Genomic DNA, 23,583 nt, shown 5'->3' on the forward strand with positions numbered 1-23,583 from the left:
GAGAATTGACGAATGGTCAATTCCGAAGATTGACGTGCGGGGACCCCGCGCGTCTAACCTTAAAGGGGGGATGGTGTAACGGGGTTACACGTACAAGTGGCTACAAGCCACTTGTGAATTTAACAGATAGGATGTCTGTTAAGGTTTTGGATACTTCCTCACCTTGGTGTAAGACACACCAATGGATACATTGAAGTGGACCACCACAATGAGTGGTCCACACCTACCCAAAGATCCTATTGGTAGAAAGCAGCATCTTTCTACCAATCAGAGACATGCATATTAGCGGGGCTCTGACAGCCAGCCGCTGCCAACCCTTTCATAGATGATAAACAGGTTTTAGCAGATTTTAGAGGAAGATCAATTTACAAACAATACAGTTCTCATTTTACCTAATCTAAGTCACTTGGAATCCTATCTTACTTAATTTATATTTGTGTATTCAAATATAATTAACCTAAGTAATTACTAAGTACTTACGCTTCCTCATACACGTAGCGCGACGTGTAAGCAAAAGTAGTGAGTCAAGTTAGGCCCACTACACTGCTGCAGGTCGAGGAATTCCGCCCTCGACCGGAACTCATTTTGCGGGGGCTCAAACGCTTGTCTGAGCTCCTCTTTGAATATCTCGTACGTGCTAAAGCACGTAGGATCGGAGAGTCGGCGTCCGTACGCCCAACTCCTCGCTCGTCCGCCAAGACATGACATGGCAAACGCAACCTTTGACGACGGGTCGACGATACGTCGAGGCGCTATGGCTGTGTCGAGGTCGACAAGCCATCGGAGGAGAGGCTCACCCTCTCTTCCTACATAATTGTTCACACTCAATTTTAACTGTTGAGCACGCGGTGTCGTCCCCGACAACGCCGTCGCTGAGGAAGCAGCATCGCGCTGCTCCTTCATGATGAATCCCAGAGCAACACCATGTTGCTCCGTCGGCGATAGCGTACGCAGCATCGTAGCTATCGCTGCCTCCCCAATGACTGTTGACAGTCGTTGGAGGGCCTCCCACTCTGGATCTGACAGGTGGGGGCAGTCCGCGCGTGCAACATGCGTTGCAGGCGTATTGGAGCTCTTCATGGGCACCTCCGTGCTCATGTGGTTCTCGGCTCCGCGTTCGTACACCCTGTACGAACGTCAAGTAGTCGGTCGTTGGACGGACTACAACGTGCTACCAGGTGTAGTGGGTCTACTTTGGCTCACTACTTTAGCTTACACGTCGCGCTACGTGTATGAGGAAGCGTAGGAGTTTATTAATAATTTGAATTAATTATACTTGAGTCCACAAGTATAATATAAATCAAATAAAACACCAAGTAGCTAGTTTAAGGTAAAATGAGAACTGTATTGTTTGTAAATTGATCTTCCTTCTAGAACTGCTAAAACTGTTTATCATCTATGAAAGGGTTGGCAGCGGCTGGCTGTCAGAGCCCCGCTAATATGCATGTCTCTGATTGGTAGAAAGATGCTGCTTTCTACCAATAGGATCTTTGGGTAGGTGTGGACCACTCATTGTGGTGGTCCACTTCAATGTATCCATTGGTGTGTCTTACACCAAGGCGAGGAAGTATCTAAAACCTTTAACAGATATTTATCTGTTAAACCATAAGTGACAATTGTCATGCACAAGTGACTGTTGTCACTTGTGTGTGTAACCCCGTTACAGGGAGCACCACTTGATCACTGTCAGCAAGTTCGCAGCCACGTACTTCTTGCCAGCAGATCAGCAGTTGTTTTTGTGTTCAGGTAGTGGTCCTTCAGGCTCTTAATGATACCCTGGTACACGGACAGTCGTCGTGTTGGGTGGCTGCTTCTCAACTCTGATAATGAGCAAGTTGCGCTGGTGTCATTGACGGTTGGGTGGCGGCCTTCGCACATAGGGTCAGCTTCTGGCCAAGGGTCAGTGTCGTGCAGGCTGGGCGACGTGCCATGGTAAATGTTAAAGTGAACACTTGTGTATGAGGCTAGCATTGATTTCTAGTAGAGTAAAGCATAGTGGACGTGCATTCCTCCCCGGGGAGGGGAAAACCTCTGGGGGGGGGGGGGTCGGAAGGGGGATGGGCACTACTTACGCAAACACTTAATTTATAAGTTCATACAGGTTATCAGCCCATACCGGTGTCGAATACGTGGTGCAGCACTGTATACAAGAAGTATGTGCTGCCCCAGTTCTAACAAATTGTATCATACAGCATGCCAGGAACACGAAAAGTGGGAGTTTTTTTGTTTTGGACACAACCTTACGAATGTCATAACCCTACAATACTTCTACGATGTAAACGCTGTCTCTCATCACTCGCCCTGCTCCCACGACGCAAAATAAACCCGGAATCTGTTGGGATTTGGGAGATTCCTCCGCCGTGCCAACGGATGCGTGGGCCAATCACAATGCGTTATTTAGTCCTGTCGGTCATGTGCAACACATTCAAAGAAGTGATGATTCAAATTGAGGCTTCTCAACGAAGATGAAAACTGTTGCAGGAATTGGAGTTGGCTGTTAGATATAAGTTCGGGTAGAAGATTTGGAGACGGTAATCTTGGTTGACGCCGTGACGTCGTCTGAATTGGATGACACTGGGGTGGATATTTCCTACGCTGATCTGCACGTGTCTGCAGGTGAGATTATTGTGAGACGTTGTTGAGCAGACTGATTCAACAGTTGTACACGAAATTATTGATACAACGATAAATGCAGTTTGTGCTGGTGCCCCGTCTCACGACATCGGTCCGTCCGATAAAGCGGGGCATTCTCGTTTGTGGAGTGGACATGGACATCTGCCAAATATATTATAAGCGCGCATAACGATATTTAATAAAGCTTATATTTATTCAAACAATATTCATGTCTTCGCAGCATTCAATCAGATTAGGGGTCAATGTGGTTCATTTGGTTAAGGTCAAAGGCATGAAGATGCCTTGCCTTGCTTGAGAGGCAAGGTGCCGAGTGGCAACCCCTATCAGGGATGGTGGGTGGGTTGAATTCCTACAACTACGCCGATATGGCAGACGTGGTGCTGGACGCAACGCTGGTGAAACGCCCACAGCACTTGTACGGCGGCGCGGTCGTGAGGGCTTGATTCACGCGTCGACGTAACTCCAAATGAACCACGACAGGAAGGGGGGCCAAGATTCCTGGTCCAGGATCGGCATTGGCCAGCCCACCTACCCATTTTCTGCACAACTAGGTGTTGGGTCTTCAATTTGAGGACTTGGTCGTAATGTCTTCATTCTGCTTCAAAACATCTTTTCCCCAGCTTCGTCCGCTTGCTCATTCCGCCTTGCTTCAACACTGCACTCACTTCGCGTGGAAAACTACCTTTGCAGCATTCAATCAGATTAGGGGTCAATGTGGTTCATTTGGTTAAGGTCAAAGGCATGAAGATGCCTTGCCTTGCTTGAGAGGCAAGGTGCCGAGTGGCAACCCCCGAAATGGCCATACCCAAATGACCTACATTGACCTCGTTGAATCTGACCCAACTAAGTAGGTATACTGATTGTGCTCGAGGCCGATAGGCGTACCGAGTGCTCGACTGTATGGTCGAGCGGAGCGTAAGCTCGAAGGCATTACCCGGCAGCGTCAGGGCCGCTCACCAGGTGTACCGAGTGCTCGACTGTATGGTCGGGCGGAGCGTATGCTCGAAGGCATTACCCGGCAGCGTCAGGGCCGCTCACCAGGCAAACCGAAAACTGGCTGTTGCGCGCTTTGGTTGTCGTCGGTGGAGTGTTGCGGCCACGTATCCAATGGCTGGGTGCTTGTGTGGAGAAGTGAGAAGCCCCCGAAGAAATGTAAATTGAGCTTCGTAGTGGGTGTACCGCACCGTGCGCATAAATGACGGAGAAGGACTTCCCGACATTGTACTTGGTCATGGCGCCGACGTTCCAGTTTCCCGTCTCTCAGCTTGCTGGCGTCGCGGACCATGACATGGATCTGAGTCTTGTACTGCTTCTGGTGCTTCTGGTGCTTCTAGTGCTTCTTCTGGTGCTTCTTCCGGTGCGCTTTCTTGTGCGTCTTCTTGTGCTTCGTTTGGCGCTTCGTCTTGTGCTTGGTTTGCGAGTTGCCGCACGACCAGCCGACCGTGACGTGGTCCACGGAGCCCTCCTTGAGCGTGCAAGCCGAGACGTCATCCGCACGGTCCGTCGTCACCTTGGGGACCAACATGGAGCCGCGCCGAAACCAGTGGCACGGCTCTATGCCGAGCTCCAAACGAAAGCATCCGTGCCTTGGGAACATCCACCAGGAAGCAGAGCAAGGACGTAGAGGCCACCGCGGCGTCCACCACCAGCAGCTCGCTCCCGTGCCGTGCGTGATTCAGCAGGATAGACGAGAGCACGTAGCGATGGGCTCCGCTTGCCTCCTACAACTACGCCGATATGGCAGACGTGGTGCTGGACACAACGCTGGTGAAACGCCCACAGCACTTGTACGGCGGCGCGGTCGTGAGGGCTTGATTCACGCGTCGACGTAACTCCAAATGAACCACGACAGGAAGGGGGGCCAAGATTCCTGGTCCAGGATCGGCATTGGCCAGCCCACCTACCCATTTTCTGCACAACTAGATGTTGGGTCTTCAATTTGAGGACTTGGTCGTAATGTCTTCATTCTGCTTCAAAACATCTTTTCCCCAGCTTCGTCCGCTTGCTCATTCCGCCTTGCTTCAACACTGCACTCACTTCGCGTGGAAAACTACCTGAGTAAACAAAGGGTCACCTTGCCGTTTGATTTGCAGATCGATCTCTGGATACTCACTTTAGTTATTACAAACAACGGCATACAAAGCCGGCAGAAGTCGTACAATGGACAACAAGGACTCCGGCTTTGTATGTTGTTGTCTGTACTTTTCGCAAAGCTGTCCAATATTGGAAATTATAGGATTCTGTCTGTTTGCTGAGCTCGTAAATTACTGTATTTAGGAACAAAATCACGATATGCCGCTGTTGCGCTAAGGTCCAATGCAAATTACTGGCAAGTGTATTTCCTACGTTGATTTTAACGGTTCGAGCCCTTTGCCATCAGATCCGCTGCCGCGGGATTACGTCAACCACTTTATGCATTATCCTCTTTGAAAGTCTACAACAATGCTTTTGAATCAAATGCATATTGTGTGTATCAACTTCACTCTACACTTCTTCCTTGCGCGCGGGCATGGGGATCTCGTTGTCGTCTTCGTTATGGTCCGCCATGTCACGATTTAAAGGAACTTGTAGCGATAAGAAGAGAAAGGCTAACACTTGCAAACTAACGGCGATGAGTGCGAGTGCAACCACGTCATAATACCGATTGGCATAGTCCATGCCGAGTGTCTTGAGGTATACCTCTCCGTAGACAGGCACGGCCGGGTACCCGGGGGCATCGAACTTCAGAATCAGACCCTTCAACTCGTTGGTCATGAGGATCTCGAAAGCATAGCTGAAGATTGAAAGGTGCTTTAACCACCCCACAGACGTCGGCATGGTCTGCGAGTTAAGAAGAAACCCGCCAAACAGGAGCATGATCAGCAGAACCACGGTCGCACCTAGATTCGCTGGTCCAACGCGTCTTGAGAGTACGCCCACAAGCAGGCAAATTGCACCGGCCGCCACGTTGAACAGCACCAATGTGAGCGAGAACAATAGAAATCGCCCCGTTGTAGCTTGCAGTCCCATAATCCAGTAAAAAATGCTTGCAAATAGTGAAGCAGGCAATACCCGCAACAGCATCGTGTCTAAGGTGGCCTTGGCAAGGAAGTAGCTGAACGCTCCGTAGTACATAGCCCCGGTTTCACGAAGAAAAATTGGTCGCTCGCCGATGAACAAGTCCATGGAGCTCATGCTTGCAAAGCCGAAGAAGGTCAGGATGAAGTAAAATGCGCCCATACGGTTCTGGAATCCGGCGAGATCGTTGGTTACGTGGTTGAAGATCAGCCCGCCAAACAGAGCTAGCGACAAACTCAGCGCTATGTGCAGCTCTAGCAACGATCGATGACGAAGGATGTTTTGTGCCGTGCGCACGAAAAGCACCCGAATCTCAACGAGGATCGATCGAGACGGGGTCTCGGTCTCTGCCATAGAAAGCGGTGGTTGGCTGCGTGGGGTGCCAGGCGTAGTCCCCAGTGTGCTTGGTTCCTTGGGTGTTCCTGCACTCACCGGTGAAGCTAGCACGTTCTCTAAGCGTGGTGTGTCAAGAGATACATCCTCCTTCATGAAAGGCGAAGACTCCGCACCAGACGTAGGACTGCCGATTATGAACCGCGGGGCGATGTTCTGCAATCGAATTCGTGAACTTGACGCCGTTGTAGCAGGCCTTGAAGAGGGAGGGGACGGTTCACGCTTCATGTGAGATCGGATCATTGGGATGTTGTTTGTGTCGGACGCGATGTCAAGAATGAAATCCGCTATGTTTTCGTGCTACCATACGCATAACACGACATATACAGCATAGTTAGATAATCGATGCTGAATATGAACACAAGATGAATAAGCAATCAGCCAGTACATACCTCGGGGCACTTGAAACCAAGATCTTGGAAGTAACTCTTGGACTCAGCTGGAGCTCCACTGTATAGAAGCTTTCCCTTTCCAAGAAGTATGATTTTGTCAAGTAGTACGAAAGAGCGTGCGCTCGGTTGATGAATACTAAGCACCACCATGCGCCCGTGACCTGCCAGATCCTTCAAGAGCTGTACGACCGAGTGCGCCGAGGAGCTATCGAGCCCAGATGTAGGCTCATCCAGGATAAGGATCTGCGGCGATGTTACAAGCTCCATGCCAATGCTCACACGTCTTCTCTCGCCGCCAGATACACCCCGCCGACCGCTGCCTCCTCCGACCGAGCCAATGCGCGAGTTCGCGACATGACTAAGATTAAGCTCTGCGATGACACGATCCGCCATCGCATTCCTCACTCGATCCGATAGAGTCGGGGGAAGACGAAGCTGAGCCGAGTATGATATACACTCACGTACAGTAAGCGTGGAGTACAAGGAATCATCCTGCTGCACGTAGGCAGCAAGCCGGCGGTATCCCTTGGGTAACTGTTTGCCATCAAGCAATATCTCGCCAGCGAACTGTGATCGACCGTTCTCCACCGCTGCAAGGGCATTCAACAGCGTCGTTTTCCCAGAACCGCTTGGTCCCAACAGACCCAGTACTTGGCCTCGCGCCACGCTTCCCGAAATCTTGTGCAAAATGCGTTTGGGCTCACCGGCCGTCGTTGACGACTCTCTGCTACTATCCGCGTAGCAGCTCACGTGACGGAATTCGAGTGTATTCGCCGAGCGCGACGTGAGTTTGAGTATCTCCGTCTCCACATCCTCCGTCTGGCCGCGACGAATGCTGGCAGTCAAGCAGCAGGAGCACGCGCATCCACACAACAGCAACGCCGCCGCGAGAGCTGCGCACGCGACGATGGCGATCCATAGCCCACTGATGCCGCCGGTGCCTCCACCGGAGCTGCCACTCCCTGAGGCGCTGCTGCCGCCACTGCCGGTGCGCTCGCAGGCCGACGCCGTGCACGTAGCAGACAGCGGGATGGGCGAGCCTTCGATGACAATGGCCAGCTGCGTCGAGTTGGTGACCTCGATCTTGGCGGGCTTCCCGCTCAGCGTGCTCTCTACGAGCGCCTTGGTCATGGCCGAGCACTGCGGGCCGCACTTGCAGTCGATCTGCGCGCACTGGCCGTCGGCGTCGCCCGTGGCGAAGGCGCACTGCGTGATGTTGCAGTCGATGACGTGCGCGCTGCGGACCGTGTCCTTGGCCTTGAACACGGCGGCCGAGCAGTTGGCCACGCCCTGCGCGTCGCGGTCGCAGCGCACGTCCAGCGCGCCGTCCGGGAACAGCGCCTGCAGGTCCGTGGACAGCGTGCAGCCGTACGTCTTGAGCGACGCGTGCGCGTCGTAGCTGAGCCCCGTGACGCACGAGTAGTCGGGCCCGAAGGCGGCACCGCACGCGTCGGTGGCCGCTGCGTCCAGCGCGCCGCTGGCCGTGCACATGCGGCAGCCGAAGCCACTGAAGCCCTCGCGGCAGTCGCAGAGGCCCGTGGTCGCGTTGCGCCGCTCGTAGTGCGGGTCGCAGGGCGCGCTGCTGGCGGCGGAGAGCGAGGAGGAGGAGGAGGACGTGGAGCCCGAGGCGGAGGCAGCGGCGGGCCCCGACAGCGCGGTCGTTGCCAGCGCCAGTAGCAGCAGCAGCAGCGAGCGCATGGCTGAGCGGGTCGGGGGCGGAATGGCGAGTGATCTCGACTCGAGCGACCGACGTCAGTGTCGCGAGCATAGACTGGCCGAGGATCAGACGCGCGGATTCCTTCAAGGCGCAGCAAACTGGCGAAATCTGGTCGCGGGCGGTGATCAAGACGCTGGTCACTCACTCCGCAAGCAGCTCCGTGGCTGCGAGGGCGTGTGCGCGGCCAAGCGAGGCGTATGGCGATAGGCCAGGGCACACACCGAGTGATCGATCCCCAAGACGTTACCTGCACCAGGCGGCAGACTCAAGGCGGGGACGGTGCTGCGGGAACTCGTGATATGGCGGCGTTGGCTGCTGCTGGACATGAGTGGGGGCGCTCACGGCCCGATGAGTTCTTGGCGTGGAAGTTTTATTCTCTCGCACTATGAAGCGGCTTCAACGCGAAGCGAGATTTGTGGCCACGCCACAGGAACTTGCGAGAGGAGTCCACTCGAGCTACATGTACCATGCACGAGGGTGATTGGCGTGAAGATGCTTTAGAGCGACCAAGCTGTGCGCGATAACCACGCAGTACTGCTTTGTTATCCGGGGTCGTTGGCGGGTGTGTGGTGCTCGACAGCGAAGTGGACTACCTGGACTTGGGTATTATTCACAACGTCAGCGAGGTTGTCAAGTATCGATAGCGTTCTCCTCAATGATCTCTTTCCAAAGTATTGTGCTGCGGGCGGCGATTTCAGCTTCTCGGACGAAGCGACATGGTCGTTTGACGCGTGTGATTTGGAGCCGGTGAAATGGCGTTGGGAAAGCTCGTCGCTCAGCAATCTCGTGAAGCCACCGGGCGTGAGAGTGACCCCGGTAACGCGCGCCCAGCTTTCAGCGTTCACGCGTGGAGCATTTGGAACCGAGGGCTGGAGCATTTGACCGGCAGGCAGGACATTTTTCTCCTGGCTTTCACTCCTGCACGTTGAAGTGAAGTTGACGCGTCCAGCGAGAGTGTTGGTCCCCCGATTGCGCCGCCACGCAGCCAATCAGGAAGCGTAATTTGGAACGTTTTGACCAATCACCGGCAGTTTACTCACGTTTTTCGATTACCCACGCTGAGCCGAGCCGAGGCGGTGCCGCAACCGTTACCGCTCGCCTTCGACCGACTCACCGGGCGACTCACTCGCCGACTTGCCAAGCAGCGCCCAAGCAAGTAGCGTCCAAGTGTCCACACACAACCTCCAGCCCCGAGTCGCCAGCCTACGTGCAGCCTCCGAGCATGGCCGAGCGACCGGAAGAAGCGGCCAGCGAGCCGCTCTACGTTGAAGTGCGCACGCCGCGACTATCGCAAGCGGGGGCCGAGGAGACGAAACTGCTGGACGCGCCCGATCCCGCGGCCAGGAAGCAGGTACCGCTGCTGGAGCTCTTCTCCTTCGCGGACTCGACTGACCGGCTGCTCATGGCCGTGGGCACGCTCGGAGCGCTAGGCGCCGGCTCGCTGCGGCCCGTGATGGTCCTGCTCTTCGGCAGCATCATCAACTCGTTCGGCTCGACCAGCGAAGCCGGCAGCAGCGGCAGCAGCGACATCTCGCCCAGCGTGAACCGAGTCGCGCGCAACCTCACCATCGTGGGCGTGGTCGGGCTGGTCACGGCCTACCTGCAGGTGTACTGCTGGACGCTCACGGCTTCGCGCCAATCCAAGCGCATCCGCAGCCTCTACGTCAAAGCCATCGTGACCAAGGAGATCGGCTGGTTCGACGTGAACGAGCCCATGCAGCTGTCGTCCCGCGTCGCCGATGCCACGATCACGATCCAGGACGGCATCGGTTCCAAGATGAGCGACATGCTGCACTTCACGTCGACGGTGGTGTCGGGCATTGCCATCGCGTTCATCAAGGGCTGGGAGCTCACGCTGGTCCTGTTGGCCGTGGTGCCGTTCGTCGCTATCAGCGGCATGCTGGCAAAGAAGGTAATCATTGCTGCCACACACGGCGGCATTCAGGCTTACGCGGAAGCGGGCGCAGTAGCACAGGAGTCACTCAGCAACATCCGCACCGTGCACATGTTTAACTCGCTGCAGCACTTCATCGACAAGTACAGTCGTGCACTCGAGGGCGCCACAACCGCTGGGATCAAGAAGTCATTTGCTGTTGGCTGGGGCAGCGGACTCATGTACATGATGATTTTTCTAAACTATGCCTTGGGTTTCTTCATCGGGGCTGTATTCATCGCGCGCGACAACTTAGGCGATAGCACGTGCACGGGTTCAGGCTGCTACAACGGTGGACGGGTTCTCACGGTATTTTTTACAGTTATGCAAGGGGCAATGGCCTTAGGCCAGGCAGGACCCAACCTCCAGGCTGTCTACTCAGCTTGCGCTGCTGCATACGACGTGTTTGCGTTGATCAAGCGGCCGTCATTGATCGAGCCCACCAACGACGACCAAGGCAAGAAGTTCCAAACCGTCTCCGGAAACATCGACATCAATAATGTGCGGTTTGCGTACCCTTCTCGCCCCGAGGTGGAGGTGTGCCGAGGATACTCGCTACGGATCAAGGCTGGCGAGACGGTGGCGCTGGTCGGCCCGAGCGGCAGCGGCAAGAGCACGGTGATCTCGCTGCTCGAGCGCTTCTACGACCCGCTCGACGGCTCCGTGAAGATTGACGGAGAGGACGTCCGATCGCTGAACGTGAAGTGGCTGCGCCAACAGATCGGGTTGGTGGGTCAAGAACCTGTGCTCTTTGCGACGTCCATCATGGAGAACATCCGCCACGGCCGACCTGCTGCGTCGGACAGCGAGGTCGTGGAGGCCGCCAAGATGGCCAACGCCTTCAACTTCATCATGGAGTTCCCCGAGGGTTTTGCCACAGAAGTGGGCGAGCGCGGCGCACAGCTATCGGGAGGACAGAAGCAGCGTATTGCCATCGCGCGCGCGATCATCAAGAACCCGACGATCCTGTTGCTGGACGAGGCGACGAGCGCACTCGACACGGAGAGCGAGCGGATCGTCCAGGCTTCTCTGGATCGGTTGGTGGCGGGGTCGAACCGCACGACGATCATTGTGGCGCACCGCCTGTCAACGATTCGGGACGCGGATCGTATCGCGGTGCACAGTGGCGGACACATTGTGGAGCTTGGGTCTCACGAGGAGCTGCTGCGTATCCCGAATGGCCACTACCGGCTTCTGCTGGAGGCTCAATTGCAAGTAACTTCGGAAGACGAGTATGGCGAGATGAGCAAAGACACAGAAGTTATGAATGAATCGACACAAACTGGTCTCGACCGCTATAACGCGCAACAAGGTCGATCCACCAGGGCATCCAGCAAGTCAAGCTTGTTGGAGTTGGATGACAGCAGTGAAAGCGACACCAACGACAGCGAATGCGATACTGTGGACAGTTCAGCAGTGGCTTCGTTGCGCATCTGGAAAATGGGTTTACCTGAGTGGAGGTTCATGGCATTGGGGGGAGTTTCTTCCGTGTTCAAGGGATCAGTTTACCCGCTTGCGGGTATGTTTATTGCCAAGATCATTCACCTTTACTTTGAGCTTGAGAAGACGAAGCACGAAATGCTTCATGACATGCGTTACTATTCGTTGGCACTTGGATGCCTCGCAATCGTTTGTGGCGCGTCTTTTACGCTGACTGAATATTGGTTTGGCATCGCTTCGAGTCGGTTGATTAGTCGAGTTCGACTTGTGACGTATAGCAGCATGATGCGCCAGGAAGTGGGGTGGTTTGATCTCAAGGAGAACTCGTCCGGTTCCCTTGTTTCTCGGTTGGCTACAGACTCAGCTATTCTCCAGTCGATGACGTCTGATTTTCTCAACCGCAGTCTAATGACTGGGACGACATTCATCATCATATTCGCGATCGCATTCTACTACAGTTGGCAAATGACTCTCATCATGATCGCTACAACTCCGTTCCTTGTTGGTGTCAACCGTATACGCTTACAGCACATGGCAGGCCAAATGAATGCGAAGAAGAGCAACGATGCTGATGCCGCCGCAGCGTCTCTGCTTTCCGAGGCGATCGATTCAATCCGCACGGTCGCATCGTTCGGAATGGAGAAGTCTCTGGTCGCTCAGTACACATCATTCCTAAACGTGTCAAATGAACAAGACAAGAAGGTGGGCGTCTCCGGAGGGATCTCGTTTGGATTATCGCAGGGAATGACGTTTTGGGTTCTTGCCTTCGTCTTCTACATCGGTGGCATCTGGGTATCTCACGGAACGATCAGCTTCGAAGACCTTTTTGTTGTTCTCATGGTCTTCATGATGGGGTCCTTTAGCGTCAGTATGGCCTCCCAGGGATCCGTGGACGGCAGCAAGGCCAAGCGAGCTGCCGTCAACGTCTTCAAGATCATCGACCGCGTGCCGGAGATCGACGCCACTTCGACCGCAGGAACTGTGCTGCCCAGCATCCAGGGCGACATCGATTTCAAGAAGCTCACCTTTGCGTACCCGTCGCGCCCGCACGCCGCCATTTACCAGGGCTACGACTTGTCCGTCCGACGCGGTCAGACTGTAGCTTTGGTGGGTGCGAGCGGCAGCGGCAAGAGCACAGCGATCGCGCTGCTGGAACGGTTCTACGACCCGTCGTCGGGAGTGGTGACGCTGGACGGCCACGATGTGCGAAGCCTAAGCTTGCCGTGGCTGCGCGACCGCATCTCGCTGGTGAGCCAGGAGCCGGTGCTGTTTTCGGGGACGATCGCGGAGAACATCGCTCTGGGTAAGCTGGGCGCGAGTCGCGCGGAGGTGGAGGCGGCGGCAAAGAGTGCCAACGCCTTCGACTTCATCTGCAACTTCCCGCAGGGGTTCGACACGGAGGTGGGCGACCGCGGCGCGCAGGTGTCGGGCGGTCAGAAGCAGCGCATCGCCATTGCGAGGGCCATCCTGCGCGACCCAGACGTGCTGCTGCTGGACGAGGCGACGAGTGCGCTGGACAACGAGAGTGAGCACATCGTGCAGGCGTCGCTGGACGCGCTGATGGCGCAGAAGCGGCGAATGACCATTGTGGTGGCGCACCGGTTGTCGACGATCCGGAAGGCGGACGTGATTGCGGTGACGCGTGACGGCGCGATCGTGGAGCTAGGCAGCCACGAGGAGTTGATGCGATTGCCGGGCGGCGCCTACCGCGGGATGGTCGAGTTGCAGGCGGTGACAGTGTCGTAGGACATGTTTGGAATCCATTCTGTTTGAACGTGCAGGGTTCGTTACTAAAGTGATGGTGAAGACTTCCACTATTTTTTCCTGGTGGTGAGCTGAGTTTCATCGCGATGGTCTGAGCAGACAGCTCCAGCAGCTAGGGTGGGGTATATACATATTTTGACTGATGAAACAAATCCGTGTTTCGCCCAGAACAGCTCTGGAATTTAATTTGCAGACAGCACAACATGCAACAATAGGTAAATTTTGCTGTAGTACTGCTCTCATCTTTTCTTTAATAACAGGAAATAGATCGTTTAGTTGCCCTAATCGGATCTAGTACAGTAGTACTTCAAGGAGCTAAAGTAAAGCAGAACTGCATTGCACTACTAATGGAATTTTTATACCAGTCACACTCCGAGAGAGCACTGCTTACAATTGACACTGTATTACTAGATAAGACTGGATATGCATATGAGTCTGCACAAGGAACTATGGCAATAATACGGACGTGTTGGCTCGCGCGGACCGTACGATGAACCAAAATTGTCCGGGTTATTCGTCAAATAATTTTTATTCTACACCCAAATCGTTGCACTTTCGAAGCCTGAGTCGCACGTTTTGATCGAGAAATATTGGCAACCCTTGAATCTTGAGAGATAGACCTCAAGTCACTAAAGCTTCGTGGATCCAAAATGCAGTCAAAGTTTAGTTCAATTCACTCGTTTTTACTTGATGCGTTCTCTAATTTTTCATTTTATTTTCCACGGATAATGCTTTAGTTCACATTATCGAAGTACCTGCGCCTACGGTTGTACTTTATTTTTTTGGAATATAATATAATATAATATAATATAATATACTTCAAGAAGTAATATAATATCCATTTACAGAGCTACAGCTATAGTTTGTCTGACACTCCCAGATTGAAACTCATGTTGCGCACCTTGGTTTACCTACGTTGACTCAAAGTTCACCAAACAAAACATCCATAGCCTCAACGGTAAAAGTGTCGCTTCCCGTGGCCGCCGAATGCCACGTGTTCTCTGTTGGAGTAATAGATCTCACAGAGGAATTAGGACAGAGGAGAACAGTATGTCATTGATATGTACGAATGTAGGAGCTTGAGCGTAGAGAAGACGCTAGAAAAGAAGATCTGTGTAGGAAGCTTTATAAAAGAAAAAGAGTGACTGTGACAAACCTAACTTCAACATTCTCCAACTGCATTTTCCTCGAGAAGAAAATAAAAATGACAGATGTCCATTGAGTAACATCGTAGACATAAATCATTTGGCACAGGTATTATCGTTTCTTAGAGGCTACGCAAAAGAGTAGGTATTTATTTCAATTTCAACTTGTTGGGTCAACATAGCATCATAAATTTGTAAGACAAAGAGGCCATTCAAAATAACAGGTATTTAAACACGGACAGATCTTCAATGATACTCAACAGGGTATGTGATAAACCTATAATGGCACCTGAGTGGCATTCGCCTATATATTCTTGATAAAATCCAGATAACAACAACAACAAAAACAAGTGGCAGTGCTGCCGTGTTCGAGGTGCAACTTTTCGGGCATCCAGTACTCGTGGTTTAGCTGGTAAGTCGTCTACCAAAACAAAATCGTGGCGCACGAAAGAGAAGCTCTGAAATTTCGTGGCCTAAATTTGAAGAAGCAGATGAAACCAAGCTACGTCCTGCCTCAATGTGTTTATTTCTCGTAGCCTACGCGGCGTTGTGACTGGTAAAAAGTGAAGGCGAATTTCCCATTTAGTATTTCAATGCTGTTCTGTTTTAGCTCCGACTACTGTACTATATCCGTTTGGGGCAGTAATGAAGTGGAAGAAACAACTCAGACAAACATATATTATTGTTACTTTCATTTAATGAAGTCCGCAGCTGGACGGTGTCTGGGGGAACAAGACCAGACCTCGGAAAAATAATTATTTTATTTTAGTGAGAGGGTGGGTCACTGTAGCACCCGCAGCCACGACAGGATCACCCGTCACCTCCATCCTCAGCTCCACGCCATTTGACGAGCAAAAGCATCTCTGCAGTTAAGCCCTTGCTCGATGCGCGATCAGCTCGCTTGGAGCGACATCGCATGGGTTAACGTTCGTGCAACATCTAATTAATGCGATTGATTTGCTAGTTTAGCAAATCGCATTAGTATAATTAGCAATGCTAATAGATTTCAAGGATACGGGCTTATTGGCTAATAAATTTCGCACTTAGCAGAGGTGGACGACACAGATAACATCTAAGTAATTTATAGTTTTGTGCAAGTTATTATATCCAACAGGAAAACCAAACGGTAATTTATGTACAACCCATATGCTATTTTAAAGGGTATTTGACTTGGTAAACTCGCACACCCACCGGCGCCGCGTCGCTCTGAAATAAATTTCAGAGAATACAGGTTGAACGTTCACCTACCCGCGATCATCTTGCAATTGAATAACGACCTCAGTGAACCCAAGTATTCCACACTCGGTAGTTCCGTCGACATGCGCTGTCATTTCGACGTTTGCCTTGTTCGACTCACTCCAGCAATATAAAGAAGTTCCTACTTGCCTGTGCGATCGCGTTTTCAATCGCTGTCAGGTTCCAGCGTCGCTGCTACTTTCCCATCGAGCGCGGACTACGCGGCGAGAATTCAGGCCTTGCCGGGTCAATCGCCGGTGGCAACGAGGAGAGGATCTGTTTCTTCTTATTTTTCTATACCCCTTGCTGAACGACTTGCCTAGTCATGACATGGCATCCCGTGAGAAGAAGAAGAATGGTCGATTACCGATTAGTGGTCTTCTCAATTTGCTAAGTAATAGTGCTATCTTCTTGTCGTTTATTCGATCAGTGTCTGGAATACTATGCCTGGCCGATGGATGAGATGTAGCTGAACATGATGTACTCAGAATATATCGTGGTTTCTTCGTTGGAACTCCCCGAAGAAACTGGATGTTGCCAAATTTTGAGAATGCTTGTGAAGTTCTTTTGATCCGACTTGTCGGTGTGTCTAAGCGGCCGACGGTAGTGAGCTCCGAATGTTGTGTAAATCGCGGCAAGGGTGGTATTGAGTGGTTCAGGGTCGATTTCCTCGAAGCAGAGCCGGTTTCGTTCCGTCCAGCGGTGGTGGAGGGTAATGCACCTGATCATATTCCATAGTGATATAATCTCAGCTTGTTGGTTATTCCAGCGTGGTGCTACTTGCAACTTGAGGGGCAACACAATATTTGTCCAGGAAAGGAGGCCTTCAAAGAAGCGGCACCAGTCTTTTGTGGTATCGGGAAATGAAGCCGAAGCCAAAACCCAAAGGCGGGACGAGGGACGAAGAAGACTCGAGGCGCCGGCGTTAACTGGCAAGTCACAACCCATCGCCAGTCATTGGACTAAACTCCCTGGTCGCTGATTGGCCTAAATAGGCCGGTGACGATGACTCGTCGATGGTCCCAAGTCAAGCGCGGGCGGTTGCAGCTCGCTAAGTACGGTGCGAACCTACTGGCAAGATCCGAACCCATGAGTCGTCGGCGCCTGTCCCCAGTCGTCGGTGGCGTTTCAGCGGCCGTTTGAGTCGTCGGTAACGCCGCCACGTCGCAGAGAAAGCGCCGAAGAGTTGTGAGTTACAACTGGCGGTCCAAAACGGACGCGTTTATACTTGATATTTGTATTGATTGATAGGAAACTTAAGAGAAGACAAGATAAGCCTTCGGGCAACAATAACAGAACAGCTTTTCCTTCCAACCACGCAAGGGCGACACCGGTGCCTGCAGTGAACGACCTGCAGCTCAAGGTAAACCTGGTAGGTAGGATTATGACTGTCGGTGGGCACATCTACTAGTGTAGCGTGTGTTCATCCCTGGCAGGGCCAAGAGTTAGTGGCCGGTGTATTGGTAGCGACGAGTCGTCACCAGGAACTGGAGGAGCGAGAGCGCACTCCATTTATTTCTTCCCGCCGGAGTATAGCTCCGGCACGCTCGCATCACGCCGTAAAAGGCCGGGACCCTTCCTTCTGAGGGCCTGCGAGGTATATTTTGTGTGTGAGAGCGTGCTAGCCTTTGCTCGTGGCTAGTGACGCTGAGTCTTCCGTCGGCCGACTAGCGGAAGCTCGGTACACAGGGGAAACATCAACCCGGTGCAAGGGAAAGTTCCTGGGCCTTCAGGTTCTAACCCTAACAAGCCCATTGAGTCTTCGGTGACTCGGTGGGTGTTGTTGGTGGGGAAAGTGTGCCATATATAATTTAGCGCGTGTTCCTACACGACAACTGGTGCCGCGACCCGGGATTGGTGACCTTCTGTGTTTCGTGCTACTGCAGGTCGATCGACTTTACGAGCAACCAAGAAGAAGAAGAACAAGAACAAGAAAAAGAAGAAGAATGGCGAAAGGATCACGTTGAGCGGTACCAGCAACCCCAATGAAGACTGGCGGAACGCGTGGCGACGACTCGACTGCGGCCCTGATCACGCCGCACCTTGACTCGATTGCTGAGCGGACCGTCAGCTTCGACGAATCGATGACTGGATCCGACGCCAAGGACGAAGACATGGATGAAGACTACGACGACTACCTGGAGGAGAAGGCGCCTGCGCCAGCAGTGGTGACACCCGAGACTCCGGAAGATTCAGTGCTGTCCGCAGGACGCAGCGCCGGCACGCGTTCGTTGTCGCGAAACCTCGCGGTTGAGCTTGACGACGACACGCGCTCCGTGACGCGCAACCTCGCGGATGAACTGGATGGTGTGGATGGCCCAGGGCCAGCGTATGACGACTTTGAAGACTTTGAAGACGCCGCCGACGACTCGAGGTCACCGGTCCTGACGACTCAAGTGACCGAGCAAACCTCCGGTAACCGGCCGCCACTCAACGGTGACACGCCAGCGGCCAACAAGGTTCTCGGTCGACTTTACGAAGAAATGAAGAAGAGCGACTGGGGTGAGCTATTTGAGCCAACGATGACTCGCCAAGCGGTTTGGGCCGATTTGTACCACGAGTTGGCTCGCCCCGTGAGCTTCGTGACCGGTGAACAAGTGGCGAAAGACACGGAGCGGTTCCTGAATGCATTGGGGCTTCGGCCCTCGCAACTCCCCTCACCGTCGACTCTGGAGTGCTGGGTGCCCGCTGAAGCAGGTGCGGAGCTCTGGAAGTGGAAGAAGCGGCTCCGCACAGCCTTTGGCGTGAACTCGTTCACGTTGGACGACTCACAGACGTCTCGTGCGACCCGTGAAGTCGTCAACGATGCTAGCGTACTGCTGCCGACGACTGCTAAAAGGACAAACCTCGAAAACCCAAGCCAAAAACCCACTGGGAGGGTGTTCAGCGCGTCTGGAGAGCGATCCCCGTACTCTCAAGACCCCCACATGGTGACTCCACCACCTACGGGCAACTCGGACCGCGCTAGACGCACCACCGATGACTCAAAATCGTACAGAAGCACGCGAAGCAGTTCCAGACGGAGCAAGGGTCGTCGCTACCAGTCCACCGACGACTCGTCAGACGAAGAAGCAGTCTTCACTGGGGATGGAAGGGCGCAGACGAACGAATACCTGCGCCAAATCCATGAAGTGACCGAATTCGAGTTGCTGAACGCAACCCCAAGGATCGAAGTGGCAACACATCGATCACTGGGGCAGATCAAAGCGTTCTCGGGCACCAGGAACAAGAGCGAGAACTCGATGCAATGGCTCCGCGCCTTTGTCTACGAGATGAAAGGAACGCGAGCATCGCCCAACGAATGGTGCATGACTTTCGAGCTGAGTCTTCGGGACGGCGCGCTACATTGGTACCGACAACTACCCAAGAAGACCAAGCGAATGTGGAGCCTCCTAAGCGAAGCTTTCATCAAATACTATTGCTCCCAGTTCAGCCAGTCAGCGGAGACTCGCTACTACTCAGCCAAGCACGAAGACAAGGAACATGTTTGCGACTACCTAAACCGGCTCAATGGCTATGCCAGGAACGCCGCGATTCGGTTTGAGAGCAACGGCCGCAAAGCACGCGACCACGTCAAGCGGTTCCTCGAGACTTGCGGCGACCGAGGACTCGAACGGCGCCTGTGCCACCTACGCGTCTCAGATATACATGAATTGGATGAAACGATCCAAGAGATACTGAAGATTGACGAGCGCAATTCGTCCCGCGAGTCGTCGCTGCCTCACTCTCGAGCTCGGGATGTCTCCCGACGACGTGGTGACAGACGTCGCGATGACTCGCGCCGTCACGAGCGCTCGGAAGACGCTCGCCGACGTGAAGACCGCCGCCGCGACGACTCGCGGGATGCTTACAACCGTCGCGACCGACGCGAACGAGATTACGAGCGTCGTCGCGGCGACTCACGCAACATGCCTCGGGTGAGCCTAGCTGAAGCATCTGTCACCGACATAATCGCCGAACTTCATCGACGGAACATGCGGGACGCTCGGAGTGATCTGCGGCACCCGCGCCACCGATATAATAACGTCAGCAACAGCGAAGATGGAAGTGAACACGGCTCCGACGACTCACAGTGCTCTGGCGAAGACTGGGGTGACAGCTACTCGTCGGACGGCAGCGACGACTACCTCGCGGCAGCCAACGACAAGGGGCGACGAGTCGCCGCTGAAGGTACCTGCGCGTGGTCCGCCAACCGACAACTCAGGAGTGACCCAGCTGGCCGCAGCCAAGGCCGGGACAATCGGCTCCAGAGCCGTGACTACCGCGACGAGAAATCGCGCCGGTACGGGCCGTGTGCAGCCTGCGGAGGCTTACATCACTTAACGCACTACTGTCGACACCGTTGCCAGCTGTGCATACAGGTCCACGATGTTGACACGTGCGAGGTTTTCCAACAACTCACAAAAATCATCAAGTCCAAGGTGGACAAGAAATACCTCACGCCCGAGCTCCAGGAGCTGCTCTTCGCGGATCATTTAAACTAGGCAGCCCGCCAACTACGATTGGGTTGGTCCCAATCGGGCTGCCACAGTTAGCCGAGCCTGCGATTGAAGCGGAGTTCATCTACGCTTTCGTGGGCAAGAGCGAATGGACGAAAAGTGAGCAAGGCAACGATGTGATAACGGCGGTGCTTGAAGAGGAGAGAGGCAGAAGCCTCAGTGACAAAGTTACAAGTGGACCAGATGACGATGAAGTGATTGGAGATACTGCTGTCGTGTAGGAACACGCGCTAAATTATATATGGCACACTTTCCCCACCAACAACACCCACCGAGTCACCGAAGACTCAATGGGCTTGTTAGGGTTAGAACCTGAAGGCCCAGGAACTTTCCCTTGCACCGGGTTGATGTTTCCCCTGTGTACCGAGCTTCCGCTAGTCGGCCGACGGAAGACTCAGCGTCACTAGCCACGAGCAAAGGCTAGCACGCTCTCACACACAAAATATACCTCGCAGGCCCTCAGAAGGAAGGGTCCCGGCCTTTTACGGCGTGATGCGAGCGTGCCGGAGCTATACTCCGGCGGGAAGAAATAAATGGAGTGCGCTCTCGCTCCTCCAGTTCCTGGCGACGACTCGTCGCTACCAATACACCGGCCACTAACTCTTGGCCCTGCCAGGGATGAACACACGCTACACTAGTAGATGTGCCCACCGACAGTCATAATCCTACCTACCAGGTTTACCTTGAGCTGCAGGTCGTTCACTGCAGGCACCGGTGTCGCCCTTGCGTGGTTGGAAGGAAAAGCTGTTCTGTTATTGTTGCCCGAAGGCTTATCTTGTCTTCTCTTAAGTTTCCTATCAATCAATACAAATATCAAGTATAAACGCGTCCGTTTTGGACCGCCAGTTGTAACTCACAACTCTTCGGCGCTTTCTCTGCGACGTGGCGGCGTTACCGACGACTCAAACGGCCGCTGAAACGCCACCGACGACTGGGGACAGGCGCCGACGACTCATGGGTTCGGATCTTGCCAGTAGGTTCGCACCGTACTTAGCGAGCTGCAACCGCCCGCGCTTGACTTGGGACCGTCGACGAGTCATCGTCACCGGCCTATTTAGGCCAATCAGCGACCAGGGAGTTTAGTCCAATGACTGGCGATGGGTTGTGACTTGCCAGTTAACGCCGGCGCCTCGAGTCTTCTTCGTCCCTCGTCCCGCCTTTGGGTTTTGGCTTCGGCTTCATTTCCCGATACCACAACTGCCCCCACCGCGACTCGAGCCGCGTGCTGGCGAGCGTCGGGGTGCTCCTGTGCCATGGCTGGTTCTTCGCGTGCTGCCCAGTCCGCCGTGAACTCGGCCCTCAGGGCTCTCGGTGTGTCTCGGTCTTTGCTCCAGGTAAGCCGTCTTCTTCTTGTTCTCTTGCCGTCTTCACTTCTAACCCGGATCTTGGTATCGTGGTCAGTCTTCGCCAGGTCGAGGAAGCTCGCTTGGTGCTGGTAGTTCGCCTGCTGCCCCAGCTCCCTCGCAGTCGGCGGTGTCTGAGGATGAGAGCGCTGCTGAGTCGACGGCCAGTTCGGCCACGGTGAGTTTCCTGCCGTCTTCTCGCTTTCTGTCAGCTTCACGTGAGATGCTGATGCTTGGCGGCTTTGTGCGTCTGCTTCCCAGGTTGTCCTGTCATCTCCGGAGTTGGGCTCACTCGCTGTTGGCGATACGCCGATCCAAGCTTCGCTGGAGGCTTCCACTGAGTCGTCCGCGTCTCTGGCCACCTCTCCGGCTGCTCCTTCGGTACGTCTCGTTGACTGGCACCTTGATCTTGAGCTGCTCTCGCTTACCTTCACGGTTATTGCCTTCGTTTCTTGTCATTCAGGATACTTCTCTGGTTGATGTGCCCGTTGGTAGTGCTGCCGGCGACTCGGTTGCGATCCTGTCGTCGCAGCTAGCTGCTCGGTGCTCTACTTCGAGCGCTGGGGCCAGTTGTTCCACCACCGACGACTCGCTGATCACGGTGTCGCGTGAGGCCCTTGAGCAAATCGTCATGGAAGTCAGTGCTGAGGCGTCGGAGCACGTGATCGCGGTGTTGGGTCCTTGGCTGGATCTCATCGGTCGTCTCAATGTCACCCTGCACCAGGGTCCCAACATTCGTGGTGACCGCCACGTGGGCTCTCGCTTGGCCGCTGCTCACTCGCTGGAAGACGTGGTGGCGGCGGCTCAGCCCAACATGGGAGTCCACGATGACATTAATCTGGACTTGGCTATGATGCGAGGCCAGTTGCAATACGCTGAAGCTGCGCGTGCTGCCGCCGAAAACTCGGCGATGAAGGAGTCGTTCAAGCACGAGAACACCATGGTGTTCCTCAAGCAAGCGCGCGCGGAATTCGAGCACTCCAAGAAAGAGGTCAAGCGTCTGCGGGTCCTGGAGGCTCACTACCTCCAGGAGATGGAGGGTCTTCGTGGAGCCGTGGATGCGCACACCGAGACGGCCGCCCGCTTGGAGAACCGCGTTAGAGTTGCTGACAACGAGTGCAAGCGTCTGGCTCTCCAGCGCACTCGCGAGCAGACGGTGTTCAAGGCTGCCGTGGCGTCGTCGACTGCACAGAGCAAGCGTCTTCACGATCTTCTGGCTCGCTTGGATGCCGGCGATGACTCGTCGTCGACTCGCCTCCAGCGCCGAAATGAAGACCTCCAAGAGCAGGTGAAGCGGCTCACGCGCGCCAACAGGACTCTTCGGGCGCGTGTCAAGTTTGAAGACATGGATCCAGACGTCCTCGTGCTGATCTCTGAAGGTTCGTACTGGTCGTTGTGTTGCTGGATGTGCTGGCTTGTGTTCTGATTCTGGCGATGACTCATGCTTTACCGGTTTGTCGACTGGGGAGTTGAACTGGGATCTGCTGGACATTAGCCGGGAGACTCGGCGGGTCCTCAAGGACATGCTGGCTAATGCGGATCCGTCTCGAACCGAGGATGCCATTGCCGTTGACTTGGCCCACGCTGCTTTCCTGGAGTCGGACTCTCATGTTGAGTTGTCGTCGGAGGAGCGGTCGGTTGAGGCGAACAAGACAACGCCGGGAACTCGTGCTGCCGATATCGAAGCGGACCGGGCTTTACGCGCTGCGCAGATTGGTTGCTCACGCAAGCGTTCCTCGCAAAGGGAAGCCGGTTCTCATCATGTTCGTGGTCGGTCAAGCTCGGTTTCTCGTTCGGCGTCGCAAAAGCGGGTCCGTTCCTCGTCACTCCGTCGCAGTCCGTCCGCCAGTCGCCCGGGCAAGAGACCTCGCCGCCCCGCCGAAGACTCAGCTTCTGCTGTCCGTGGCTCTCGTACGTCTTCTTCTCGTCGAGGTGGTAGCCGTGAGTCTTCGGTGACAGCTCCTGGTGATTCTCGGACTTCTTCTCAAGATGGTGAGCACTTGGAAACGGAGGTGGAGGTTGTCGAGTCT

General features: G+C 54.2%; 4 protein-coding genes across 4 annotated transcripts; 2 read left to right on the plus strand and 2 right to left on the minus strand.

The window, feature by feature from the left end:
* Positions 1-3,964: 3,964 nt before the first annotated feature.
* On the minus strand, positions 3,965-4,231 carry IUM83_18352 (uncharacterized protein; the record flags this gene model as incomplete). The annotated part of the gene is made up of 1 exon (XM_067943347.1): positions 3,965-4,231. One exon carries the CDS (start codon positions 4,229-4,231, stop codon positions 3,965-3,967), a length of 267 nt encoding a protein of 88 aa, XP_067784497.1.
* An 887-nt stretch (positions 4,232-5,118) lies between these two features.
* Positions 5,119-8,174, minus strand: IUM83_18353 (ATP-binding Cassette (ABC) Superfamily; the record flags this gene model as incomplete). Its single annotated transcript, XM_067943348.1, has 6 exons — positions 5,119-6,384; positions 6,477-6,551; positions 6,621-6,847; positions 6,938-7,066; positions 7,181-7,311; positions 7,378-8,174. 6 exons carry the CDS (start codon positions 8,172-8,174, stop codon positions 5,119-5,121), a joined length of 2,625 nt encoding a protein of 874 aa, XP_067784496.1.
* Positions 8,175-9,415: 1,241 nt separating this feature from the next.
* On the plus strand, positions 9,416-13,312 carry IUM83_18354 (multidrug resistance protein ABC superfamily; the record flags this gene model as incomplete). Its single annotated transcript, XM_067943349.1, has 1 exon — positions 9,416-13,312. The coding sequence occupies one exon, from the start codon at positions 9,416-9,418 to the stop codon at positions 13,310-13,312; it is 3,897 nt and encodes a 1,298-aa protein (XP_067784495.1).
* Positions 13,313-17,696: 4,384 nt separating this feature from the next.
* Positions 17,697-22,979, plus strand: IUM83_18355 (uncharacterized protein; the record flags this gene model as incomplete). Its single annotated transcript, XM_067943350.1, has 4 exons — positions 17,697-19,881; positions 21,667-21,731; positions 21,815-21,934; positions 22,017-22,979. The coding sequence occupies 4 exons, from the start codon at positions 17,697-17,699 to the stop codon at positions 22,977-22,979; spliced, it is 3,333 nt and encodes a 1,110-aa protein (XP_067784494.1).
* Positions 22,980-23,583: the final 604 nt, after the last annotated feature.

This window comes from Phytophthora cinnamomi (genome assembly GCF_018691715.1).
Source record: "Phytophthora cinnamomi strain GKB4 chromosome Unknown Contig90, whole genome shotgun sequence".
Lineage (NCBI taxonomy): Eukaryota > Oomycota > Peronosporomycetes > Peronosporales > Peronosporaceae > Phytophthora > Phytophthora cinnamomi.